Source organism: Chinchilla lanigera, unplaced genomic scaffold (genome assembly GCF_000276665.1).
Source record: "Chinchilla lanigera isolate Chin_1 unplaced genomic scaffold, ChiLan1.0 scaffold00008, whole genome shotgun sequence".
NCBI classification, from domain to species: Eukaryota; Metazoa; Chordata; class Mammalia; order Rodentia; family Chinchillidae; genus Chinchilla; species Chinchilla lanigera.
The window spans coordinates 16,824,500-16,846,908 of NW_004955409.1; the positions used below are offsets into that span (position 1 = coordinate 16,824,500).

At 37.5% G+C, this 22,409-nt stretch overlaps 1 protein-coding gene across 6 annotated transcripts; it reads right to left on the reverse strand.

The window, feature by feature from the left end:
• Positions 1 to 138: 138 nt before the first annotated feature.
• Positions 139 to 21,279, reverse strand: Prpf39 (pre-mRNA processing factor 39). Of its 6 annotated transcripts, none has more exons than XM_005376861.2 (14): positions 21,201 to 21,279; positions 20,295 to 20,650; positions 19,761 to 19,886; positions 18,997 to 19,115; positions 14,643 to 14,810; positions 10,152 to 10,317; positions 9,102 to 9,209; positions 7,241 to 7,405; positions 6,802 to 6,928; positions 5,900 to 6,168; positions 4,608 to 4,792; positions 2,562 to 2,636; positions 1,112 to 1,232; positions 139 to 863 (listed from the first exon to the last, which is right to left on the reverse strand). In XM_005376861.2, the coding sequence occupies exons 2-14, from the start codon at positions 20,619 to 20,621 to the stop codon at positions 807 to 809; spliced, it is 2,013 nt and encodes a 670-aa protein (XP_005376918.1). In that variant the 5' UTR covers positions 20,622 to 20,650; positions 21,201 to 21,279; the 3' UTR covers positions 139 to 806. The 6 variants fall into 6 exon arrangements, with proteins under 6 accessions (XP_005376918.1, XP_013365798.1, XP_005376922.1 ...); XM_013510344.1 differs by lacking the exons at positions 20,295 to 20,650; positions 21,201 to 21,279 and adding exons at positions 19,244 to 19,406; positions 19,510 to 19,578 and having other exon boundaries at positions 19,761 to 19,849; XM_005376865.2 differs by lacking the exons at positions 20,295 to 20,650; positions 21,201 to 21,279 and adding an exon at positions 19,244 to 19,406 and having other exon boundaries at positions 19,510 to 19,854.
• Between the last annotated feature and the right edge of the window lie 1,130 nt (positions 21,280 to 22,409).

The following is a 22,409-nucleotide window of genomic DNA, read 5'->3' on the forward strand; positions in this document are numbered from 1 at the left end:
CTGTGTGGTAAGAAGTCAGAGGCACAGAACTTAAAAGGAACCACTAAAGCTTGAAAGGGCTAACAGATCTTAGCAGAAAGATCATTAAACATAGGGTTAACACTAAGTACTCCCCCGAAAACAAATTCACAGAACAACTGCTGGATGAATCTTCAGTTTTATTACAAAAATGAAGATGATCAGTTTGATCAAAATGAAAGCTTGCTCACAAGTTTTACATGAATATTCTAAATACAAAGTCTCCTGGAACAACATACTTTTGATATGATTTTCATTTAAAGGGATGCAAACATTACATTTCCTCATTTATAATCTATCCCACGGTATAGTATCTTAATAGTGTATCTTTTCTGCAGTTAGATCCAGATTCACAAGTATAACTGAAACACTCAAGACAACCTTGTCATCAAAGGTTAAAAATCATTTTTTGTTTTTACAGAAGAGGTAAATCCTTAATAGCCAGCCCTTATGTTTTCACAATCTTGTACTACACTGACATGATTGGCAGTCAGGGTTTTTTTCCTACACTTAAGGCTATAAAACTCTTGCAAATGCATTGCAAAAGAATTCTAGACCACTTAATGCAAAAAATAAAAAAAATAGTTCTCCAATAAAAAGTAAATTTTATAAATGGTAGGAAATAGTATCTGTGGTAAGCTACTAATTGGCATTTTCCCCTAATGTTAACACAGAAACAGGAGACAAGTTATCAAATACAACAAGCTTATGCTATGTTCACATCCCTCGTTTAAAAAAAAATAATTTCACACTTTTCACATATTCCATCTGAAATTTACATGTTTCCATCAGGTTGGAGGGGGAGGATAATACTGTCCATAATTCCAAGGGTTCTGATAATTGTACTGAAAAGAAAAAGTAAACATGTTAGCATAGTAATTAATACAAGAGCCAAGCTTCAAATATAAAAGTTACAGCAACTATGTTTAAGACAATATGTGTGTGTTCATACTGCAATTCAAAACCTGAACTAACTGCAACTGGCAGTCTATTACACAATCTGGAACAAAGCCTAAGCGTTGCTTTTATTTTAAAAAGTATCCTAAAATCTGCTTCTAATTAAGTCTATGAACAAAAACTTATGTGTACTCACTTGATACCAGGCACTGTAATTATATGCAGCTTGATTTGCTTGTAAATCACCATCAATCATCTGTGTAGATGATGAAGTTGTATCTTCTGTGTGTACTTTCTTTTCTTCTGGCTCTTCTGAGCTACGTAAAAGATCAAATGGAAACTTTGAGGACTTCCACAAATAAGAACTTTATTAGAAGACTGTCACTGCATAATTTGTTTTACTGAATGAACATCTGTTTACTTTGGTGGTGGAGAGGGCCATTCTGGAGAAGCACAGTAAAAAAGCAAAAGTGATGGACTAGAGGGCACTTAGTGACAAATACATAGCTGGACAAATTCTGAGTCACAGGCTGAAACCTAAACTCCACAATTTACCTTCCTTTTGGAAAGCAATCCCTCAAGATCACTTGGCAAAGAATGGCCGTGTATCTTTACACCACAGTGCATGGAAGCTCTAATACCCGAAAGAGCAATCTAGATTATGGGCCCAGTACCCTCCCTCAGTGAACCCTCAACAGTCCGCCAACCTTGCCCAGTGAGATGGTCACAACCCTTTCTTGGTACGGCCCCCAGAAGACATTCAGCCTTTCCCGCTCTACAATCCGGCTACACTGTGTCACCTTTCACTGAGATCACAGGCTCATGCCCATGCCACCGGCGGCAAAACAGTCTGGGTGATGTTTTCAAGATTTCCATATAAAAAAAATCTTTCTGATATAAAAATCAGACTGTGTCTACACAGTGTCCATATTTTCTCCTAACTTAAGCTGGGACTGGCAGTCATTCCTGAGATGGAACACACTTCACCAAGGCAACAATACATGTCACTGCCACCTGCCAGCCTTGAATCTGGGTTCCTTGCTCTGCCACTGTTCTTATACCACTCCCTCTACTTGCAAGGCTTAAGGCCTACCTCTGCACTCATCTTAATGGTTTTCCACCTCCTGTATCTGCTCTAGGTTCAGTGGGGCTGCTTCAGTATCAAAGTTTGTAATTCATTTTAGTATTATTTTCCCAAATCCCAGAAATAGCTGAATCACCATGACAAAACAGTAACACTTAAAAAATACTTCTCTCTGGCCGGGTATGGGGCGCATGCCTGTAATCCCAGCACTTGGGTGGCTGAGGCAGGAGGATCGTTGCAAGTTCAAGGCCAGTCTGGGCTACAAAGTGAGCTCAAGGCCAACCTGAACTGCACAGCAAGACCCTGTCTCAAAAAAAGACCAAAAAAAATACATTTCTCTTTAACATGTTCCCACTAGTGTGAAACACCGATAGTACATGCACAACTCCCATGCCACATGATGGGATGGATAGTCATACACGTGTAGTACCAGGGGTAGTTCAGAGCCGCCCGGCAGCCACACGTAATAAGGTACAGCCCCACCATGAACAAGTTACAGGCACTCTACAATGGAGTGTCTTCTTTTAAGCAGCCCTTCCTGATTTAGCAAGAAGTTACATACCCATTTTCTGCTTTTCTTTTTAAACTATCTTGTTCTTTTAGGAGAGTTTGATGTTCATCATAAGCATTCAAAAGCCTGAAAAGAAAAAAAAAAATCCGCTAAGCAAAAACCAAATTTTGGTTTTTTTAATTTTAAGTAGTTTCTTTTCAGAGAAACTAAATGGGTAAATGTGTAAGTGACTTGTTTCTCTCACTTTTTTTAAGTTCCAATTACAATAACCTTAGTTCTGATCCTCAGACTCTCCGTATGTGTAACTGCAAGGGCCTTAATGACACCTTTGTGTTAAGCTCCAATTTGTCTGCCTCTTACTGCCAATCAAACTGTCATTTAATTCTGATGGTTCAAATCCCAAGCTCCCTTCTGGCAGTGACCTACTACATGTGGCCTGCACTGTAAAGGCACAGCAGTCAAGATCAGACCTGCAGGACGGGGACATAGCTTACTGACAGAGCACTCCCCTAGGAGCATGCTCAAAACAAAAGACTTTTTCATATTTCTACTACCTCACCAAACCCTCCAGGCAAATGTAACTTTTATATGGACTTTAATCTGCTCCATTATTGTGTCCTCTCCTCAGCTTCTCCAAATCCAGTAGTCACTAAAACTGAGGCTCCAGCTCCACTTCGAAATACGACAAATCTAAACTCAGCAAGGTGGCACCTGCCCATGATCATACTCTGGCAAGCTGAGGCAGGAGGATTTCAATTGGAGCCCAGCCTCAGCAAGACCCTGTCTACCAAAACAATAAAAATTTACAGGGCTGTGTGTGCAGCTCAGTACAAAGACCTGGGTTCAATCCCCAGAACTAGAAAAAAAGAAACACGACAAATCCATTCCCTTGTTAACGTACACATTTGCATTATTTCCTGAGAATCATACCACCCAACTAAAATACGGACCTCAGTTCTTTTATACGCCTTCTTCAGTACTAAAGGCATTACATACGCAATACATGAGGTAGCTCAACAGCGGGGGCTTTCAAGCAGATTCTCATGCTCAGTCCCATGAATAATTCTAAGCTCCAAGTGAACTTAGAAAAACTGCCTCATCTTTGTAAAGATCTCTGTTCAACCACTAAAATACAACCTCTATCACACTGCTATAAATTCTACATTAGAATATAAAATATTTAGCATGATGCCAAGCACTTAAATATTAGCTTTGTGTTAATTTAACTGAAATCTTACACTCATCAAAAACATATACATAGACCCAAAAGAAATTTACAGTTGCAATGGCAATCACTCTAAATAGAATAGTTAAGCCACATGCCTAACAGGCTCTGGGGATATTTTCTTACTACAGTAAGACTGGCACTCCAGCAACAGAGTACTAGAATTTCTACTCATCTGTTTATTAGTAAATTTAAATTCTTAAACTTGTCCTTTCACAAATCTAGAGCAAATCCTTCTATCACCTTCACTGTTCAGTCTTTTAACAATGCAGAAAGATGACACCAATTAAACATGACCTCAAGCCAGGTGTGGTGGCACCTGTAATGCCAGCACTCAGGAGGTTGAGGCAGGAGGATTGCTGCAAGTTCCAGACCAGCCTGGGCTACAAAGTGAGCTCATGGCCAGCCTGATCTGCATAGTGAGACCCTGTCTCAAAAAGGCAAAAAAATACAGTAAAACATGACCTGTGGGACCACATCTACACTCTTCTCCAGTCTCTGATAAAACAGCATTCCTATTCCAGATTAACTCCATCTACGTATCTGTAATGACCTCTACACAATCTCTATGTGCTCCATGGTGTAATCTTTGTCTCATTTCCCATTTCATTGTATTGATTGTTGCTTCCTGCCTTCTCTCATCCACTCAGTTTGAATTATTCTAAAACTAGGGCAAATTTTGAAGAAAACACAAACCATCTGTCACCTGTAGGGCACATAAACATTTACAAAACATACTCTCATATATCTGAGGAAAAGTAACCAAAGCAAACACTGTTAAACTTAATAATTTATGAATCTATAATCATCAGATTCCCAAAAATATCAATGTTCACTTATCATTCATATAGATAATGTAATTAAGATCTTACTTATTAACATCTGATCCAAAATCTTCAAGAAATTCCACTTTTCTCTGAGAAAATGTAATTCTCATTTTAATAGGTAATGAACCATGTATAGCTTTGTCAAAACAATTTAATATATTTTCTTCATTTTGTTTGAGGTCACCGCTATATTCCATTTCAAGTAAATTGAGGTATAACTTTGTGTTCTCCTGTATAAAAAGCAGTATTAATAATTTTTTTAAAATATACTGATTACAGCACATATATATTAAATGTCTTTTTGTTTCAATTCAAAAAAATTCAATAGTAAAATACACCTCACGTTAAATGTTTTCAGCATACATCTGAAGGGGTAAAACAATTCTCTGCCATACTGACAGGGTGTCTCCCAAACTATGTAAACTGTTAAATACCAATAAAAATTCTGTATCTTATCTTGGTTTTAATATAACTTTACCTATCTTGATAATCAAAAAGTAAAGCATATAGCTGGGTGTGGTGCCACATGCCTGTAATCCCAGCACTCGGGAGGGCTGAGGCAGGAGGATCGTTGCAAATTCAAGACCAGCCTGGGCTACAAAGTGAGCTCAAGGCCAGCCTGAAGTGCAAAGCGAGACCCTGTCTCAGAAAGACAAAAAAAGGGGGCTGGGGATTTTGCTCAGCGGCAAAGTGCCTGCCTGGCAAGCGCAAGATCGTGAGTTCGGTTCCCGGTACCGCAGAAAAACCAAAAAAACAAAAAACAACAAAAAAAAAAGACAAAAAAAAAAAAGCATACAAAAAATAGCCTCTATATTGCCAAAAATTTAAACAATTATAGTATGACTGTAGATAAGCATCTTAAATTGCAGATGGAAATTATCTGTCATAAAGCTGTATATTACACAGACCTGACTACAGCTAAAATCCTAAAAAACGAGATACACGCACTGCCTTTCATCAACTGCTATACAGAAACAAACACTGGAAAATCATCCCACTGCTACACTTGTTATGAGTATGCTTTTGTTTACAGAGTACCTTCTCAGGCCCTATATTCTACTTTGTAAGTCAGTAAATTTCTTTAAAAATTTCTAAAGGGAAAACTAAGTTTCACAGTGTGTGTAGCCCTTCTTAATCAAATAATCTTAATATTCACAAACTTAATTCAAGATAATTTCAGCAAAAGTTTTCAATGGCAACATCAGTTTAGAGGGACTGTTGTCTTCATTTAGTAATAAAATGTATTACATATAGACCAAATTTTACATCATAGTTGCCAAAGTGAAAAACCAACCACTGGCTTTTATGGAAAATAGTCTAAAAACACAAATACATACTTTATCTCTTTCAATAGCTTCCAAAAGCACCTTTCTTGATTTGAGAAGATTTTTTTGTATTTTGAAAAGATGTCTGGCTAGTTTGATGGCGTAGAACGATGACTCATTATTCGACCTGGCACTCTTAATAGCGTCCTGAAGCAAATGTTCAGCTTCTTCCATATTTCCATGCCGTCGCTCTAAACTTACTCTTCGCAAACGAACCATTGCCAACCCCAGAACACATTCTTCAAATGTTCTCAAGATATTCCTGGCTTCATTAATATTGCCTAGAAATAGCAATGGAACACTTACGCTTTTGTTTAAACTTTTGAAATATCCTTTATGCCAGGTACTAACAAACATTAATTTGGGCATGATGGCCCAAACCTGTAATCCCAGCATTTAGGGCGGCTGAGGCAGAAGAATCACAAGTCATAACCTGGCCTGCCAACTTACCTAAAACATGTCTCAAAATTAAATATAAAAAACAAAAAGGGCTGCGGATGTAGCTCAGTGGTACAGCATCCCTACATCAAAAGAAAGTCTATAAACTAAATCTAGCCTTCTCACCATTTGCATTTTTAAAAGAAAAACAGAGAAAGTTGTCTCCATTACATATTGTCCACAGCAGCTCATGGGCTACAATAGCAAAGATGAGTTGTTAAGGAAGGGGCAACATGACCTGCAAAGGCTAGAATACTCACTGCCTGGCCCTTTATTGGAAAAACTGGCCAAGCTCTTCACACAATCTTAAACCCTCAACTCCCGTATCCCTGAAATAATGTCCCAAAAATAGCAACTGGGGGGCTGGGGATTTAGCTCAGCGGCAAAAGCGCCTGCCTGGCAAGCGCAACGTCGTGAGTTCGGTTCCCGGTACCGGAGAAAAACCAAAAATAGCAACTGCATTTCCTCATTCTTACCCTGCTGTTCCTCAAAGGCTGCCCAAAGCATATGCACCATGGGTTTCTTTGGGAGATGAATGGTACAAGCTCTGCTGAAGACATGCCTCACTCCTTCGATGCTATGGTTTTCCATGTACTTGGCATACTACATACAGAAAAAAGGAAATACTGAATAATTTACAGTTGAACAAGCCATTAAATAAGTGACAGAACGATAAAATTCTATTTTTAAACCCATTCGGCACCTTTATTGAACCACTAGACTAGTTTCTGTAAGGAAGGACGGAGAGGCAACGAGGTTGGCATATGCAGCAGTCAAATCTGGTTGCAAGCAGACCATCTCCTAATGCAACAGATATAGTTATATGAACAACATTCAACAGAAGTACAAAAAAAGGTTAGTCACTAGATCAATGTTTGTAATGTATTCCAGTTGAATAGCGTATGATTTTCTTACCTTAACCCAAAACTCCTCATAGAGGGCACATGATATGACACATCTTTCAAAGAGAACCACAACCCGTTCATGAGTTCCGTTTTCAATTTCAAATTCTAAGTATTCTTTCCAGTTTTTTAATTGGGCCTTTTCCAATGGTTTCACATGAAAATAAGGTCTTTTAATCTGTAATAAAAATTATAACATGACAAAGAAAGTAAACCAACTCCAAAATATCTGTAAGGACAGTAATAAAAGTTGTAATAATGAACCAAAAGATTTAATTACCATACAATTTTATTTTAAATTAGAATTTAATTATTTAGCTTTTATAAAGAATAGAATGCATTTTCCATTCCATCATTCTGATAAAATTATACATTTTTTTATGTATAGGAAAATTTATTCCTGATTTTTTTATTTGTTGTTTTTTGAGACAAGGTCTCGCTCTGTAGTATAGGCTGGCCTCAAACTCAGTAATCCTGCCTCATCTTCCTGAGTGCTGGAATTACAGGCGTGCAGCCCCATGCCCAGCTTGTTCAGTAGTTTTAAACTGAACAATTATACCATAGTGACACAAAGCAGTTCAGGAGCGGTCTGGGGCTAGAGTGACTAGAATGTGACCAAGGGGACCTTTCGCAGCGACACAATTGTTTGTATCTTGCCGGTGGTGGTGATACAGTGTACACACATTTATCAAAGGTTATTTCACAGCCCCCACATTATGTGATTCCACTGATGTGAAAAGGCCACTACAGGAAAATCCACAGAAACAAAAAGTATTAGTGATACCTTAGAACTAGGCTTAGAGGTGATGAGGTTAGTAGTAGGTAGACTACAGGTGAGCTAACAGGTAATGGGTTTCTTCAAGGGATAAGAATGTTTTAAAATCGACTGTGCCAGTTGTTGCACTTCTCTGTGAATACACTATGAATTTTTTTTTTGTAGCAGGAATCAAACTCAGGACCTTGTGCTTGCCAGGCAGGCACTTGTGCCACTGAGCTATATCCCCAGGCCTGAACTCTTGAATTACATATGCTGAATGAGTGAAATGTATGTCCTGTAAATCATACCTTAAAACAGTCAGAAAAAGATTATTAAAATCATGGGGGAAATTCATTTTGCTGTGTATATTTTTTTTTAATCTTTTTGAGACAGGGTCTTTCTATGTAGTTCAAGCTGGCCTTGAGCTCACCTTGTAGCCCAGGCTGGTCTTAAACTCACAATGATCCTCTTGCCTCAGCCTCCCAAGTGATGGAAATACAGGCATGCACCATCACACCTGGCTGTCATTGTGCTATATATCTAAAATGGGTACATTTCATTGTGCATAATGTACAACCCAATAAAGCTGATTTAAGAACTGAACAGGGCTGGGTAAGATGGCACATGCCTGTAGTCTCAACACTCTGGAGGCTGAGGCCAGCCTGGGCTACACAGTGAGTTTAAGGTCAGCCTCAACTACATAGCTAAACCGTGTCTTAAACAAAAAATCAAAAAAAGAAAGAAAATCGAATTGGATAAACAGAAATCTGGAAGATCAAATCTGAATTTAACATGATTCCCAAACTGATAATGGGAAATGTTAACAGAAAACAATGAAACACATGTTTAGCTATTAAATACACAAGAAGAAAAGGAGACATTGCTATCAAAACTCAAGATATATATTATTCCTATGTTTCTTATTTGAAGACTCTTTTTTTTGATCTTTTTGAGACAGAGTCTTGCTATGCAGTTCAGGCTGGCCTTGGGCTCACTTTGTAGCCCAGGCTGGTCTCAAACTCACAACGATCCTCCTGCCTCAGCCTCCCAAGTGCTGGGATTACAGGCGTGTGCCACCACACCTGGCTTGAAGACTATTTCAAAACAAAATACTTACACCTTCTTCAAATGTCCACCTTTTACTAACTTCATGCTCATTATAATTAAACATTTCTTGATGAATTTCAATGATCCTGTGTCTCATGTTCTCTATTTCAGTTATTAGCTTGGAATGAAAAAGAAAAAATTAAATCTTGTAAATTACATACTGAAAACGTTTCAATATCACACTTGTATTTAAGTATCATCCACATACTTTATTCTTACAATAGCAGTGGTTTTATAGTTATTAATTTTCTCTGTTTCTGTGGTGCTGGGGATTAAACCCAGGACCTTTCATCCACAAGTGCTCTATTGCTGAGCTTCTTCCTCAAGCCTTTCCTATTTTTCTATGTTTTCAGATCTGTCTTGGTAAGGTGCCCCTGCTACCTTGAATTTATGATCCGTCTGCCCCTGATTCCCAAGTAGAAGGATTACAAATGTGCACTAGCATGTCAGCAACAATTATGTTTTTAACTAAAATCTTAACAGAATGCCCTAATAAACCTTTTTCTTATTTTTAATACACTAGTAGATCACGACCTAGGCAAAATATTCCTTCTAAAGTAAGTTATTTTTACATGTCTCATTTTAAGATATTTAAAACAAAATTTAAGGTGGAGAATCTAAGTACTGGGGATCTACCTAGGAGCACTCTACCACTGATCTTACATGTCCAGCCCAACTTAGAATTTTTTTGAGACAGGGTGTCATCACTATGTAGGACAGGCTGGCCTTGAACTCCCAGAGATTCTCCTGCCTCAGCCTCCTTCAGCCTCCTGAGTGTTGGGATTACAGACATGCATCACCATGCCTGGCCCAATTTAAGTTTTTGAGACAGGGTCTCACTAAATTGCCAAGGTTAAACTTGAACTTGTAATCTTCCTGCCTCAGTCTCCCAAGCAGCTGGGATTATGGGTGTGTACCACCATATCCAGCTTCTACCTTAAATCGGTATTTAATCCACAGGTGCTAAATGCCAGCTACATAAATATATCACTACTACAACACTTGTAGTCAAGGGTCTAATTTCTCAGGTAAGGAACAACTTCTGAGTAAGTCTGATTACCTTTGCTGGGTCAGTTATGTCTTCAATTCCTGATGGAAGATCATCACCAGGAGGCCCATCATCACCACTGTGTCCATTTACAGAAGCTAATTCCCTTCGCAGCTGGATAAACTGTTCACCAGTTAAGAGATCTCTAGGCAAGTTATTCTGCACATGGTCTTTAAATCTAAAGAAAGAAATAATGTATATTCTCTATATTTACATCATAATTTGAAATCTCATGTTAGGTAACTACTATATATTAATCTTTCAAAGTCACTCTGGTTTAAAGACTAAAAATACCGTCTTTTTCATTCCTTTCTATGCTGAAAAGTTCCCACTTGATAAAACAGTCTGCAGACACTTCTTTCTCGCCTTTGCAGCGGAATGGAAAAGACAGGCACAAATTCAAACCCAGTTCTGTGCGTTAGTTACATGAAGTGTTCCCTTCTCCACACCTTGGTTTCCTCATCTCTTCAAGGGACAATAACTACCTCACAAAGTTACCGTAAAATTAAATGTAGTAATCCGTATTAAAGCATAAATGACCAACAAATGCCAAGGTCTTTCGCACACACTAAATACTCAATTCACATCAACACTTATTAAGCCAACATAACTGCCCTAGCACGTGTCACTGATTATCTATGCGAAACTAAATGGATGTCTTGTCTTACAGCGCAGTTGTTCTCCAGATAATACGTTCGGTACTTAAGGGTGCTAACATATCTTACTGTGAGAAATGTTTTCGATCTTTGGATTCTGAGTTACCACTTTATTACTGATTTTTCTCCAAGTTTCTCATTGCTTCTTGATCTCTTAAGGTTCCTTCTTCTTACTGGCCCTGAATTATTACCAAGAACTCCACTCCCCATTTTGTTCTCTTCTGTTTTTATGTATTTTTCTAGCCAGTGTCATTAATACAGCTTGAAATAGTAACTACACAACATCCAATACAACATGGCCAGGCATGGTGGCGCACGCCTGTAATCCCAGCACTTGGGCAGCTGAGGCAGGAGGATCACCCAAGTTTGAGGCTGCCTTGGCTACATAATGAGTTCAAGGTCAGCCTGAAGGACGTAACAGGTTTTGTGTGTCAAAAAAAGAAAGCCAGGCCTGGTGGCACAGGCCTGTAATCACAGCACTGTGGAGGCAGAGGCAGGAGGATCGTTGTGAGTTTAAGACCAGCCTGGGCTACAAAGTGAGCTCAAGGCCAGCCTGAACTGCAGTGAGACCCTGTCTCAGAAAGACATAAGAAAGCTCACGTGAACTAGTAAGCTCAAATGACCCTCCTGCTTCAGCCCCTGCAGTGTTCGGAGGATAGGTGTCTGCCACAAGACACAGGACACATAATGCAAAGCACTGCTGTCAAGTATAGGTACAGCAGTGGCACAATGACAGGACAGATCCCTCAACTTAAGTGAACTGGGGCAAGTTTCAGAGAAGACGATGTGGTAGTGAGAAATAATCGTTCACCAGCGAAGTGGAGAAGTGTTAGTCATAAAAGTATGAAGTACTCCTTTTTGGGAAATTACTGTTTTGGTGTGTCTGAATTAGGAACTATGAGGGATGAATCCTGAGACATCAGACCACATAATGAGGTACATAATGAATGTGAAAGATTTTAAATTCGATATTATCTTAAAGATAACAGTCAACTGACAGCCAATATGCAAGGCCACATAATGAAGTATTTCTATGGCAACACTTGAGCATTTTTTTAAATATATGCCTCCTCCTTTATACTTCTGACTAACTTGAGAGCAAGACCATCCACATACACCTTCTTCAGGTCGTTTTCCTACAATGTAAATGGGTTATCAAGTAATATACAGCAAGTGCCAAATAATAATGAGGGGGCACATGTTAGGCAAAAGAAAATAGTTCAGTGGTTCTCGAAAGAGTTAACCATATAAACTAGCACAAAAACTAAGATTTATTTACACAATGACTACTTGGGAGCTTGCTATAAACTGATAAAACAGTTACCCACACAGAAAGTGAAAAATAGCTCACTACAGGGCAGAAATAATATAATCCCACTAACTTCTATTATAAACATATATTCCAAGAACCTGCCTGGCAAACACAAGGTCCTGAGTTCAATACCTGGTACCAAAAAAAAAAAACCAACAAAAAAAAAACATATATTCATTTCTGAGAGACTAACAGACTTGAGCACCGGGCTGAGGATATAGCTCAGCAGCACAAGTCCATGCCTCGTAAGTGCAAGGTCCTGAGTTCGATTCCTGGTACCAAAAAACAAATACAGAGTTGAGTATAGTGGTGCATACCTGTAATCTCAGCTACTTGGACAATCACAAGGTCAAGGCTAGCCTGAGCAACTTAGCAAGACTATATCTCAGAATAAAAAATAAAAAGAGGGATACAGCTCAGTGTTAGTGTACTCAAGTTCCATCTCCAATACTGGGAGTTTCTGTTAAATATCTAGCAGGACACTCACTTAAAGAAAAATGACTGGGGGCTATAGGCAAGGTTCAGTGGTTGAATGCTTGACTACTATGAGCAAGGCCCTGGATTCATTTACCATCAATTTAAAAAAAAAAAAAAAAAAAATCTAGAAACTTTATCAGGAACTTTTGGGCCATTATCTATGCTGCAACTAGCTTCCAATCACTTACTAACTCAGTAACCTTGTGCAAACATAATCTGTCACTACACTTTTATAAGATGGGAGTTAAAAGTGAGCTCAAGGCCAGCCTGAACTGCATAGCGAGACCCTGTCTCAAAAAGACAAAAAAAAAAAGAGAATTAATAATAATATCTACTTCACTGCACTGTTATAAGGACTGAGGGAATAACACAGTGTGGGATATAGTAAATGTTATTATTTTTTTTTTTAAAGATAAAAGGGGGGAAACATTAACAGACATACAACATTTTACAACTAGTAAATGTTATATAAGTGTTTCCTACACATTTTTTTCTTGCCCTGAGTATGCACCTTATAATCTTACCTTTAAACACAAAAGAGTAAGGAATCCTTTCTGATGCTTTTAATTACTTTCACAGTCAACATGAGTATTTATCAGGTATTTCCATATGTTGTCCTATATTAGTAATGTCTTTCAGCAAGTATCTGCCTAGGTCATTACAACCTCGAAATCTGTGCACCTCCCTCCATTTCATCAAAAGTATACCCAGTACATTCACACCTACATGATTCCTTTTTCTAACCTGAGTTTGCCTGACTTCTATTTCTAGCAAGTTGGTCCACAGAGCTTCACAAATGCTTTGGTAAGCATGCTTAACAAGCTTATGCTTATACTTAATAACATGCTGAACTTCACAAATGCCTATTAATGCCTTATTAATGCAACTTCTGTAACAAAGAATTTAGAAAATACCTGAAAAGTACCTAAGTTTATACAATATAATGCATACAAACTATGACAAGTATATAGAAAATATGACAGTTAAACAAAGGCACAGCCCTCAGGTTGACCTCACATATTGAAAAAGCCTTTCAGACACTTATCAGTGGGATGCTTTGCATACAGCAGAAAACAATATGGAAGTCACAGTACACAGCACTGTCTTAACAGTAATCATTACAGCCGGGAATTCGGCTCAGCAGCACAAGCGCCTGTCTGGCAAGCACAAGGTCCTGAGTTTGATTCCCAGTACCAAAAAAAAAAGGATTCATTACAATGAAAGTCATATTTAAAAAAAGAAAATCACAACAGGAAATCACAGTGGAAAATTTACATGGAATGATATTTGATTGCCTGAATATAACAGCCCTTAATATAAAAAATAAATCCTTCACTGTTTTGGATATAAGATGTTTGTGAGTCAAAGGAATGGATCTGTAGTCAATCACTAAGTGTTACAAAATAAGGTGGGCATGGTGACATGATCCTTTAACCAAGCTACCTGGGAGGCTGAGGCAAGAGGAACATGAATTAAAAGCCAGTCTCAGTCTGGGCAACACAGCACGAATACTATATCAAAAGATAAAAAAAAACAGCCTGGCATGGTGGCGCACACCTCTAATCCCAGCACTCGGGAGGCTGAGGCAGGAGGATTGTTGCAAGTTTGAGACCAGCCTGGGCTACAAAGCGAGCTCCAGGCCAGCCTGAGCTGCACATCGAGATCTTGTCTCAAAAAGACAAAAAAATAAATAAATAAATAAGAAGCAAGCATTTATGATGTGTCAGGTATTGTGTTAATTTAGTACTACAAATAAATTTAGACTCTAGTTTCTCATTCCTTTACCACTTTGAAACAGCTTACAGCAAATAGAATTCCTGTGTCTTCTCATAAATAAAATGGTAAAGAAAACTTTCTACCTAAATACAGCAAAATTCTTAAGTATTTCATAAGATGCAAGAAAAAAATGTCAAAATTTAAAAGTGTAAAATGTGATTATTTAGCAAGAAAATTTATGCTGCTTCCATCTAATAAAATATTCCAAATCATTTTAAGAGAATTATTATGAATTAACCTCAGTAATCAAAGATCTTTCAAAGATTAGATTTTCCAACGTACCTCTGAAAATGATGACTATACAGCTGTGTCGGAATACCAAGAATACGATCGTATATAGCTGTAACTTCTCTCAGGTTTCCCTGTTCATTTTCCCAGTTTATGTACATTTCCCATAGTCTGTCAGATCGGAAATCTGTTCCTGCAGCTAGAACGGCATGCTCAAAAGTTCTGAAAAATTAAATTACTTCTAAGTTACCTTTCCAAAATAAAATCATTTCATTTCTAAGTTTAGAAATAAGGGGCCAGGGATATAGCTCAGTGGCACAAGCGCCTGCCTGGCAAGTGCAAGGTCCTGAGTTCGATTCCCAGCACACACAAAAAAAATGATGCTAAGTTCAAAATTATATTCAGCTCCTTCCTACACAGGATTAAAAAGTCAAAGGAAGCTAAGCATAGTGGTGCACATCCGTAAACCCAGCACTCTGGACACTGAGGCAAGCATATAACAAGTTCAATCCCAGCTTCCACAACTTAACAACCTAGTGAGACCATGCCTCAAAAGTTTAAAAAATTTAAAAGTAGCTTTTAAAAAGTCTGGAGATATAGCTAAGCACCAGAGCTATAGGTTCAATCCCAACTACTTAAAAAAAAAAAAGAGTGGAAGGAATACATAGAAGTGTGCAACTGTGCTTAAAAGAAGAATGTGTGAGAAATGATAAAAGAAATAAAAATACATCTTACACAATTATATCATTTTTGAGGGGAAGGGAGAAGTCAGTACTGGAGCTTGAATCCAGGATCTCACACATGCTAAGCAACCACTCTACCACTGAGATCTACTTCCAGCCCGTAATTTTACCTTAAATGAAATTACAGTGTACAATGTAAACAATAGTGACTGCAAACAATAGTGACACTGTAGATACTTAAGTACCTGTTAAACTTGCAATGTACATAGTACAGATTCATTTATGGAAGACGACAAAACTAAAGTAAGAATTTAAAGAGGCAAATTTTACCTCAATGTAAGATCAGTTTCTTGCAAAAATAACTCTCCAACAAGAAATCCAGCTGCCTTGTAAGATAACGAGAAGTATACATATATTTTAAAACTCTCCAAGATCTCTCCTAACACTAAAATTTCTTAAAGTTTATTACAAAATCAAGTACTGTATTTTAAAATACCTAATTCATTTCTTTTTTTTTCTAATACCTAACTCATTTCAAGAGATTTCTGTATGCAGTTTTAATGACTGGATTTGATATCCCAATAAAGGAAAATTTTGGATATGTATTTTCAAAATATTTTCTAAATATTATAAAACTATATTCCCTACATTAACTTACAACTTTACTATAATCCCATCAAAGCACCAATGTATTTTGGGTGGACCAGAAAGTTGAAATTATATTTATCTAGCATGAAAAATGCAAAATACTCATGTAAAAAGGACAATGCGACAGCCATGTCCTGAAATATATCAAAATAAGCTAGAACACTAGAGGAACTACAAGTATGGTAACTGGAAAATGGATCAACATAACAGTGACCAAGAACACAGAAACAGATGGTCCTATCTGTGAAAGCCTGGTCTATTGTAAATGAGACATTTCAAACCAATACAGAAAGGCTGAACTAGTCAATAAACACAAAAAAGTTAAATAACATTTACTTCTCAACAACAAATAAATGAACAATAAAAAAAAAAATCACTGAAACATCTGAAAAAAATATAGGATTTCTATATTTTTGGTAAGATAAGATACCAAACTCAAAAACCAACATAAGATTTAAAGATAAAATACCTGAAAAAAACTATGATAGAAGACACTATAAACAAAATTTTTGTTTTGAGACAGGGTTTCCCTATGTTGTAGAGGTTAAACTCACCTCAGTAATAGTATGAATGTAAATGTGAATGCATGCATGTTTACGTGTGTGAGGTTTTCAAGAAAATAAAACAGATGTTACTATCCTTGCAGAATCTCAATTCAGGAAATGAATGTACCAGACACTGAACAAAGTGGAAAGGAGGAGCCAAAAGGACAGTGAGACAGTGAAACGACAGACCGCAAAATGTTTAGATGAAGGTTTGCTTAGGAAGAGTTAGAAATCTTCAACCGCTTCTCCGGCCCAGTTATGGAACTTCAGAAGCTAGATTTACATCCCTTAGGGAGAGTACATGATCCATCTCATAAAGAGGAAGACTGGCTTAAGGTTAAGACTAACACTGGGTATCCTCCAACAAAAACCTGAATGACTACCTGATCAATATAATATGACGCTCTCCAGGCCAGCTGAGAATGTCCCACATAGCTTCCAAATAGCTAATCTTTAACGCCAAAAATAAAGAGACCACACATTTAACAAAAAAATTTCCCAGAAATAGTGCCAAGACAGAGTGCCAAGATAAACTTTATTCTTAATACAAAGAAATAATAAAAAGATTCAGAGCTGTCTGTGAAATAGTGAGAGGCTATAAGAAAAAGAATATTCAAAGAAAAAGATTCTTTAACTTCTTTCTTTTTTCTGAGACAGGGTCACACTGTATAGTTCAGACTGGCCTTGAATTTAGTAGTAGGTAGCCCAGGCTGGCCTCAAACTCGCAGTGATCCTCCTGCCTTTGCCTCCCAAGTGCTGGGATTAGAGGCTTTGCACAACCACACTGGAATCTTGAACATTGAAGATCTAATAGCACATGTTAAAAATCCAGTACAAACTGGGCGTGGTGGTGCACACCTGTAATCCCAGCACTCAGTAGGCTGAGGCACGAGGATCTTTGCAAGTTCAAGACCAGCCTGGGCTACATAGTGAATTCAGCCTGAAATGCATAGTGAGACCCTGTCTCAAAAAAAAAAAAAAAAAAAAAAATCCAATATAATAATCAAGGAAATACCTCAAACAGCCAAATAAGGCCTATGAGATGAAAAATAGGAACAGAAAAGAAGATGCAATGATTAAAATAGAAAGTCCAATATCTAATTAATAAAAACAACAGATAATCAGGGGAAGGAAACTATCAAAAGAATATTCAGAATAGTATAACTTCTAGTGAACTAAAATTCTCATCTACTATAACAGATCATAATGTTTAAAACTAATAAAGTACTAGTAGTAGTATAGAGGTAAATACAGTCGAAAATATCAGAATAGCTAATAGTTAAAAAGGGATAAATGAAAAAAAAACAGGGATAAATGAACTGTTTTTTTTACAAGCAGTTTAACAGCAGCTGACTTCTTACATTATATACTATGCTTTGCTTTGAAAATTAAACAAAAGTGAACGAATTCCTATAATCCTCAGGAGGCTGAGGCAGGAGGATTGTTGCAAGTTTGAGACCAGCCTGGGCTATAAAGTGAGCTCAAGGCCAGCCTGAACTGCACAGCAAGCCCCTATTTCAAAAAAAGACCAAAATTAAATAAATAAATAAATAAATAAATAAATAAATAAATCCTATAATGAATAAAAAAAAAGACAATTCAATAGAAAAATGAGCAAATGATATAAATAATGAATTTCTAAAATGGCTCAGTGTTCAGGGTACAACTCAGTGGCAGAGTATATGCCTCACACATGAACGGCCCTGGATTCTAGCACCAAAAAAGGCATATAAAAATAATGATAAACCAGGATAAACATTCTCAATATACCAAATTAAGTGATATAGAGAGGTTGGGCGTGTAATCCCAGCACTTGGGAAGCTGAGGTAGGAGGAGCGCTACAAGTTTGCGGCCAGCCTTGGATACACAGTGAGTTCACGGCTAGGCTAGACCACACAGTGAGACCCTGTTTCAAAAAAAAAAAAGAAAAACTGACACGCCTACGGAAAAATGACTACTTTTGTACAATGTTAGTGGAAGTTTAAAGTTGATACCCTTTTTGAGGAACATCTTAAAACTTAGTTGTGTATTCCCTTTGACCGAAGTTCCACTTTTAGCACATGGTACAAAAATGCTGACTTCTATAGAGATGTTCACTGTAGCATTATTTCCTATAAATAAGGAAGTCGTCAAATAAAATACAGTACTTTGATACAATAAAATATTTTTGCAGTGTTTAAAAAATATGGCAGAGAAAGATTTAAAACACACTAAGTAAGACAAGTCAAACAATATGTAAAATGCACAAGTATGTTTGCAGCATGTATCTGAAAACACACACATTAAGCCATTAAACCGTGAGAGGAGCAAAACTGGAGCCATAATAAAAGGGGCATGGAATGAAGAAAGGCTTTGTTACATGTTTTTTAAAATAATCGAAAGTAAGTTTACTATGTGTTATTATTTTTTAAATAGTGGGAAAGAAACGTAAATGTAAAACTTCCGGTTTAGGATTCATGAGTTGTTTTATTATCAATATCAGATTACTTATTGACATCTTGAAACGTTTTTGAGTATCACTGTTTCACATACCCTCTTATGATATTGCTTGTCTCGGGATCTCCAGCATCCAATGTTTCTTTTAAGAAGTTTATGTAATGTATCCAAAGGTCAACACTAAGAGGTATTGCCTGAAGCCCCCGACGATACACCTAAGAAGAAAACAATCAACTGTACTTCAAATACTTAATTATTTCTTAACAGAGAGGTAACACTGTGTTATCCGGTGAACCTTAGAAATACTAATTACTGGAATTTTGTTTAAATAATCTACCATTACCATTTGGGTGGAGGTTGGATAGAACATGGCAATGTTCTGATCCCCACGTGCAGAGTCTTGATCTTCAAAGCGCAGCAGTCCCTGCATTCTGACCGGGTTGTGTGGGCAGGCTTTGGGTTACAGACCATAGGGCACAGACCCATTAGAGCATCAATGACAGCGTCTGACCAAAAATGCAATAAGACGTAGCAAATGTGACTAGCAAACCAACTATATTGTTTGGAAAATGAGAAATAAATGTAAGTGAGAGAAAAGCCCTGCCCTACTTGTTAAGCTGCAGTGTAATACAGAGGCTTGCACTGCAAAGCTTGACAAACTGTAGAGGTTTAACGCACCTGCCAACAAAGAGAGAAAATATTAGCTACAAATGCCACAAGAGTGACAAATGCAAATAAAATACCCTATAAAAATTGTTTGACCATAAATGGTAGGTACTGCCAGCCAAAAAAAGTCTTGTTTTGTTATTAATTGGCTTACAGTACCTAATAAAGGTAACTTTATTCAGTGATGTACGTACCTCATCTGATTGTTTAATGTTGTCATGTCGCTTTTCAAGATCTGCATACTTTTTCCAGTAACCATAGCAATACGGATAGTGTATGAAAAATTTGTCAAATGCTTTCCTGGCAGCCAGCAAGTGATTCTGATGAAAATAAAACAAGATGTTTAAACATCCTGGAAATTCTCATTTAAAAAATAAATAAATAAGGAACCCTGTCAAAGATAAGCTAATTTTTTTTTGACAGTGCTAGGGATGGAACTCATGGCCTCACGTGCTGTACCGCTGAACTATATCCCCAGCCCTACAAGATAACTTTTATTTCAGTAACATTACACATACATAAACTACAACCACTACACAACATTAGGTTTTGACTCTACTGGCTCTGCGCCATATATAAATGCTTTAGGTTATGTGCGAAGCTAAAAGTATATGGATATAATGTTATTTGACTTAACCTAAAAATTACTTAAAATGTCAACTTTCATTACAAAACACTGGTATACTTGGCTAATCTGTCCATCTAATACTACTTAAATAGTTACTAACCTCCTGTTCTACATATTGAAGCAAATATACCCAGCCTGTAAAATCCTGAGGATTATTTTCTACAGTTTTCCAAAATTTGTCGTATTCTGGAGGAAAATTTGCTTCTGTTTCTGTCACTGCCACTGGAAGGTCCACAGTATTTGTCATTTCACTTTCTTCTGTAGATGTATTCACACTGGGAGAGCCATCAGGTGACTGTTCCATTTCTGTGACATTCATAATCTCAGTACTGAAATCAGCGGGATGTTCTACTACAGCCTCTGAACTGTTGTTGCCTGTGCTGCCATTATTAGAATTTCTGTACTCATCCATGTGAGAGTTTTGCATAGCTACTTCTTTTGTCTTCAGTTAATGATCTGTGGAAACACATACCAAAAAGGTTACTTTGCATCAATGACATCTTTTTAAAGCCCTATTTAGCTATTAGGGAATATGTTAATTTGAATATAACACAAAACTTACTGCCAGGCATGGTAGCGTACACCTGTAATCCCAGCACTTGGGAGGCAGAGGCAGAAGGATCTTTGAGAGTTTGAGACCAGCATGGGCTACAAAGTGAGCTCAAGGCCAGTGAGAACTGCAGAGTGAGACCCTGTCTCAAAAAGACCCCCCCAAAAAAAAAGAAACTTCCTCAAAAACCAAGCTCATTCAAAAAAAATTTTTTTTAAATTTCCCTTCTGTTTGGATGACTTTGATTAGTGTCATCAACTTTTCCAAGTTGAAAACCACTTCAAGACCTACAAAAAAATTTTCTCAAATTATTCCACTCTTCCTCTCCTAAAAAAAGACACATTTAAATGTTTTTCCATATGTGAATTAGCTACCAGTTTGTGAGGCTTTAATAAGTCAATTAAAAAAAAATGATTGTTGCTTGACATATTCTGAGTCACTTACTACCATACCTACCCTATACTAACTGCATACTTAAGTGGGACATAAGAGTTTCTTCTGGAATCAGCAAATTTACCACACCCCTCTGTCTTCAGAGACTGCCAATTACTCCACACCCTGTAATTACAGTGTTGTAAAAAGGATTAAGAACACCAGCCTTACCCGCAGGAAAATCATTTTGCTGATTACTTCATAAAACAAAGCCAAAAGAATACACTAAAATTACTTAGTAAGCTTCCCAACATATTTTTTTCTTCTTCTTCTTTTGTGGTCCCAAGGATTGAACTCAGGGACTTGTGCATGCTAGGCAGCATCCCAAGCCCCTCAACATATTCTTTATAATGTGTCAACAGTACTAGCACTAGTTTATTCTTAGCAGCCACTAATAACTTCCAACTAGCAACACAAAATAGCAAAGGGCACAGAGTAAGTTTTTGTTGGTTGGTTGGTTGGTTGGTTTTTTTAAGACATCTCACTGTGTGGTACAGGCTGGCCTTGAACTTCTTTATGTAGCCCAAGCTGGCCTCCAACTCACAGCAAAGCAATCTCCTGCCTCCACCTCCCAGGGTAGCATACTTTTTAAAAGAAAGAAGGAAACAGTATGGTACTGACATTAAAACAAATCAACCAAATGAACAGAACAGAAAGCCAAGACAAACCCTTTGTACATGGTCAGTTAGTGTTTAATAAGACAATCAAGACTACTCAATGAGAAAAGGTATTCTCTTGAAAAAATGGTGTCGGGAAAACTGACAGTACAAGTAAAAGAATGAAACTGAATCTTTATCTTACATTATATACAATAACTAATTCAAAAGTGGATTGAAGACAAATGTGAAACCTAAAACTGTAAAACTCCTAGAAAAAAACATATAACAAAACTTTAACGGTATAAGTTTACCAAGATTTCTTGGTTATGACACTAAAAACCCATGTGACAAAAGGGAAAATTAGACAAATGGAAGTGAGGCAGTGAGGCAGGGGATTGGGACACGCCAGCTGGTTTGGCAAGCAGACACGACCTGTCCATCACAAATATCCAGGACATATGAGCTGAAAAAGTTCCCAAACACTGTTCCTGCCAGGCATGGTGGCACACACTTGTATTCCCAGCACCTGGGAGGCTGAGGTAGCAGGATGACTAAGGGAGCAGGATGAGTTTGAGGCCAGCCTGGGTTACATAGTGAGTTCGAGGTCAGCCTGAACTGCATAGCGAGACTCTGT

Coding starts and splice junctions, on each gene's coding strand:
- Prpf39 (XM_005376861.2), bottom strand. CDS start 20,621: ATGCAAAACTCTCACATGGATGAGTACAGAAATTCTAATAATGGCAGC. Junction 6,929..7,240: donor ATGAGGAGTTTTGGGTTAAG/GTAAGAAAATCA, acceptor TTCTGTATGTAG/TATGCCAAGTACATGGAAAA. Junction 6,169..6,801: donor AGCCTTTGAGGAACAGCAGG/GTAAGAATGAGG, acceptor TGCTATTTCTAG/GCAATATTAATGAAGCCAGG.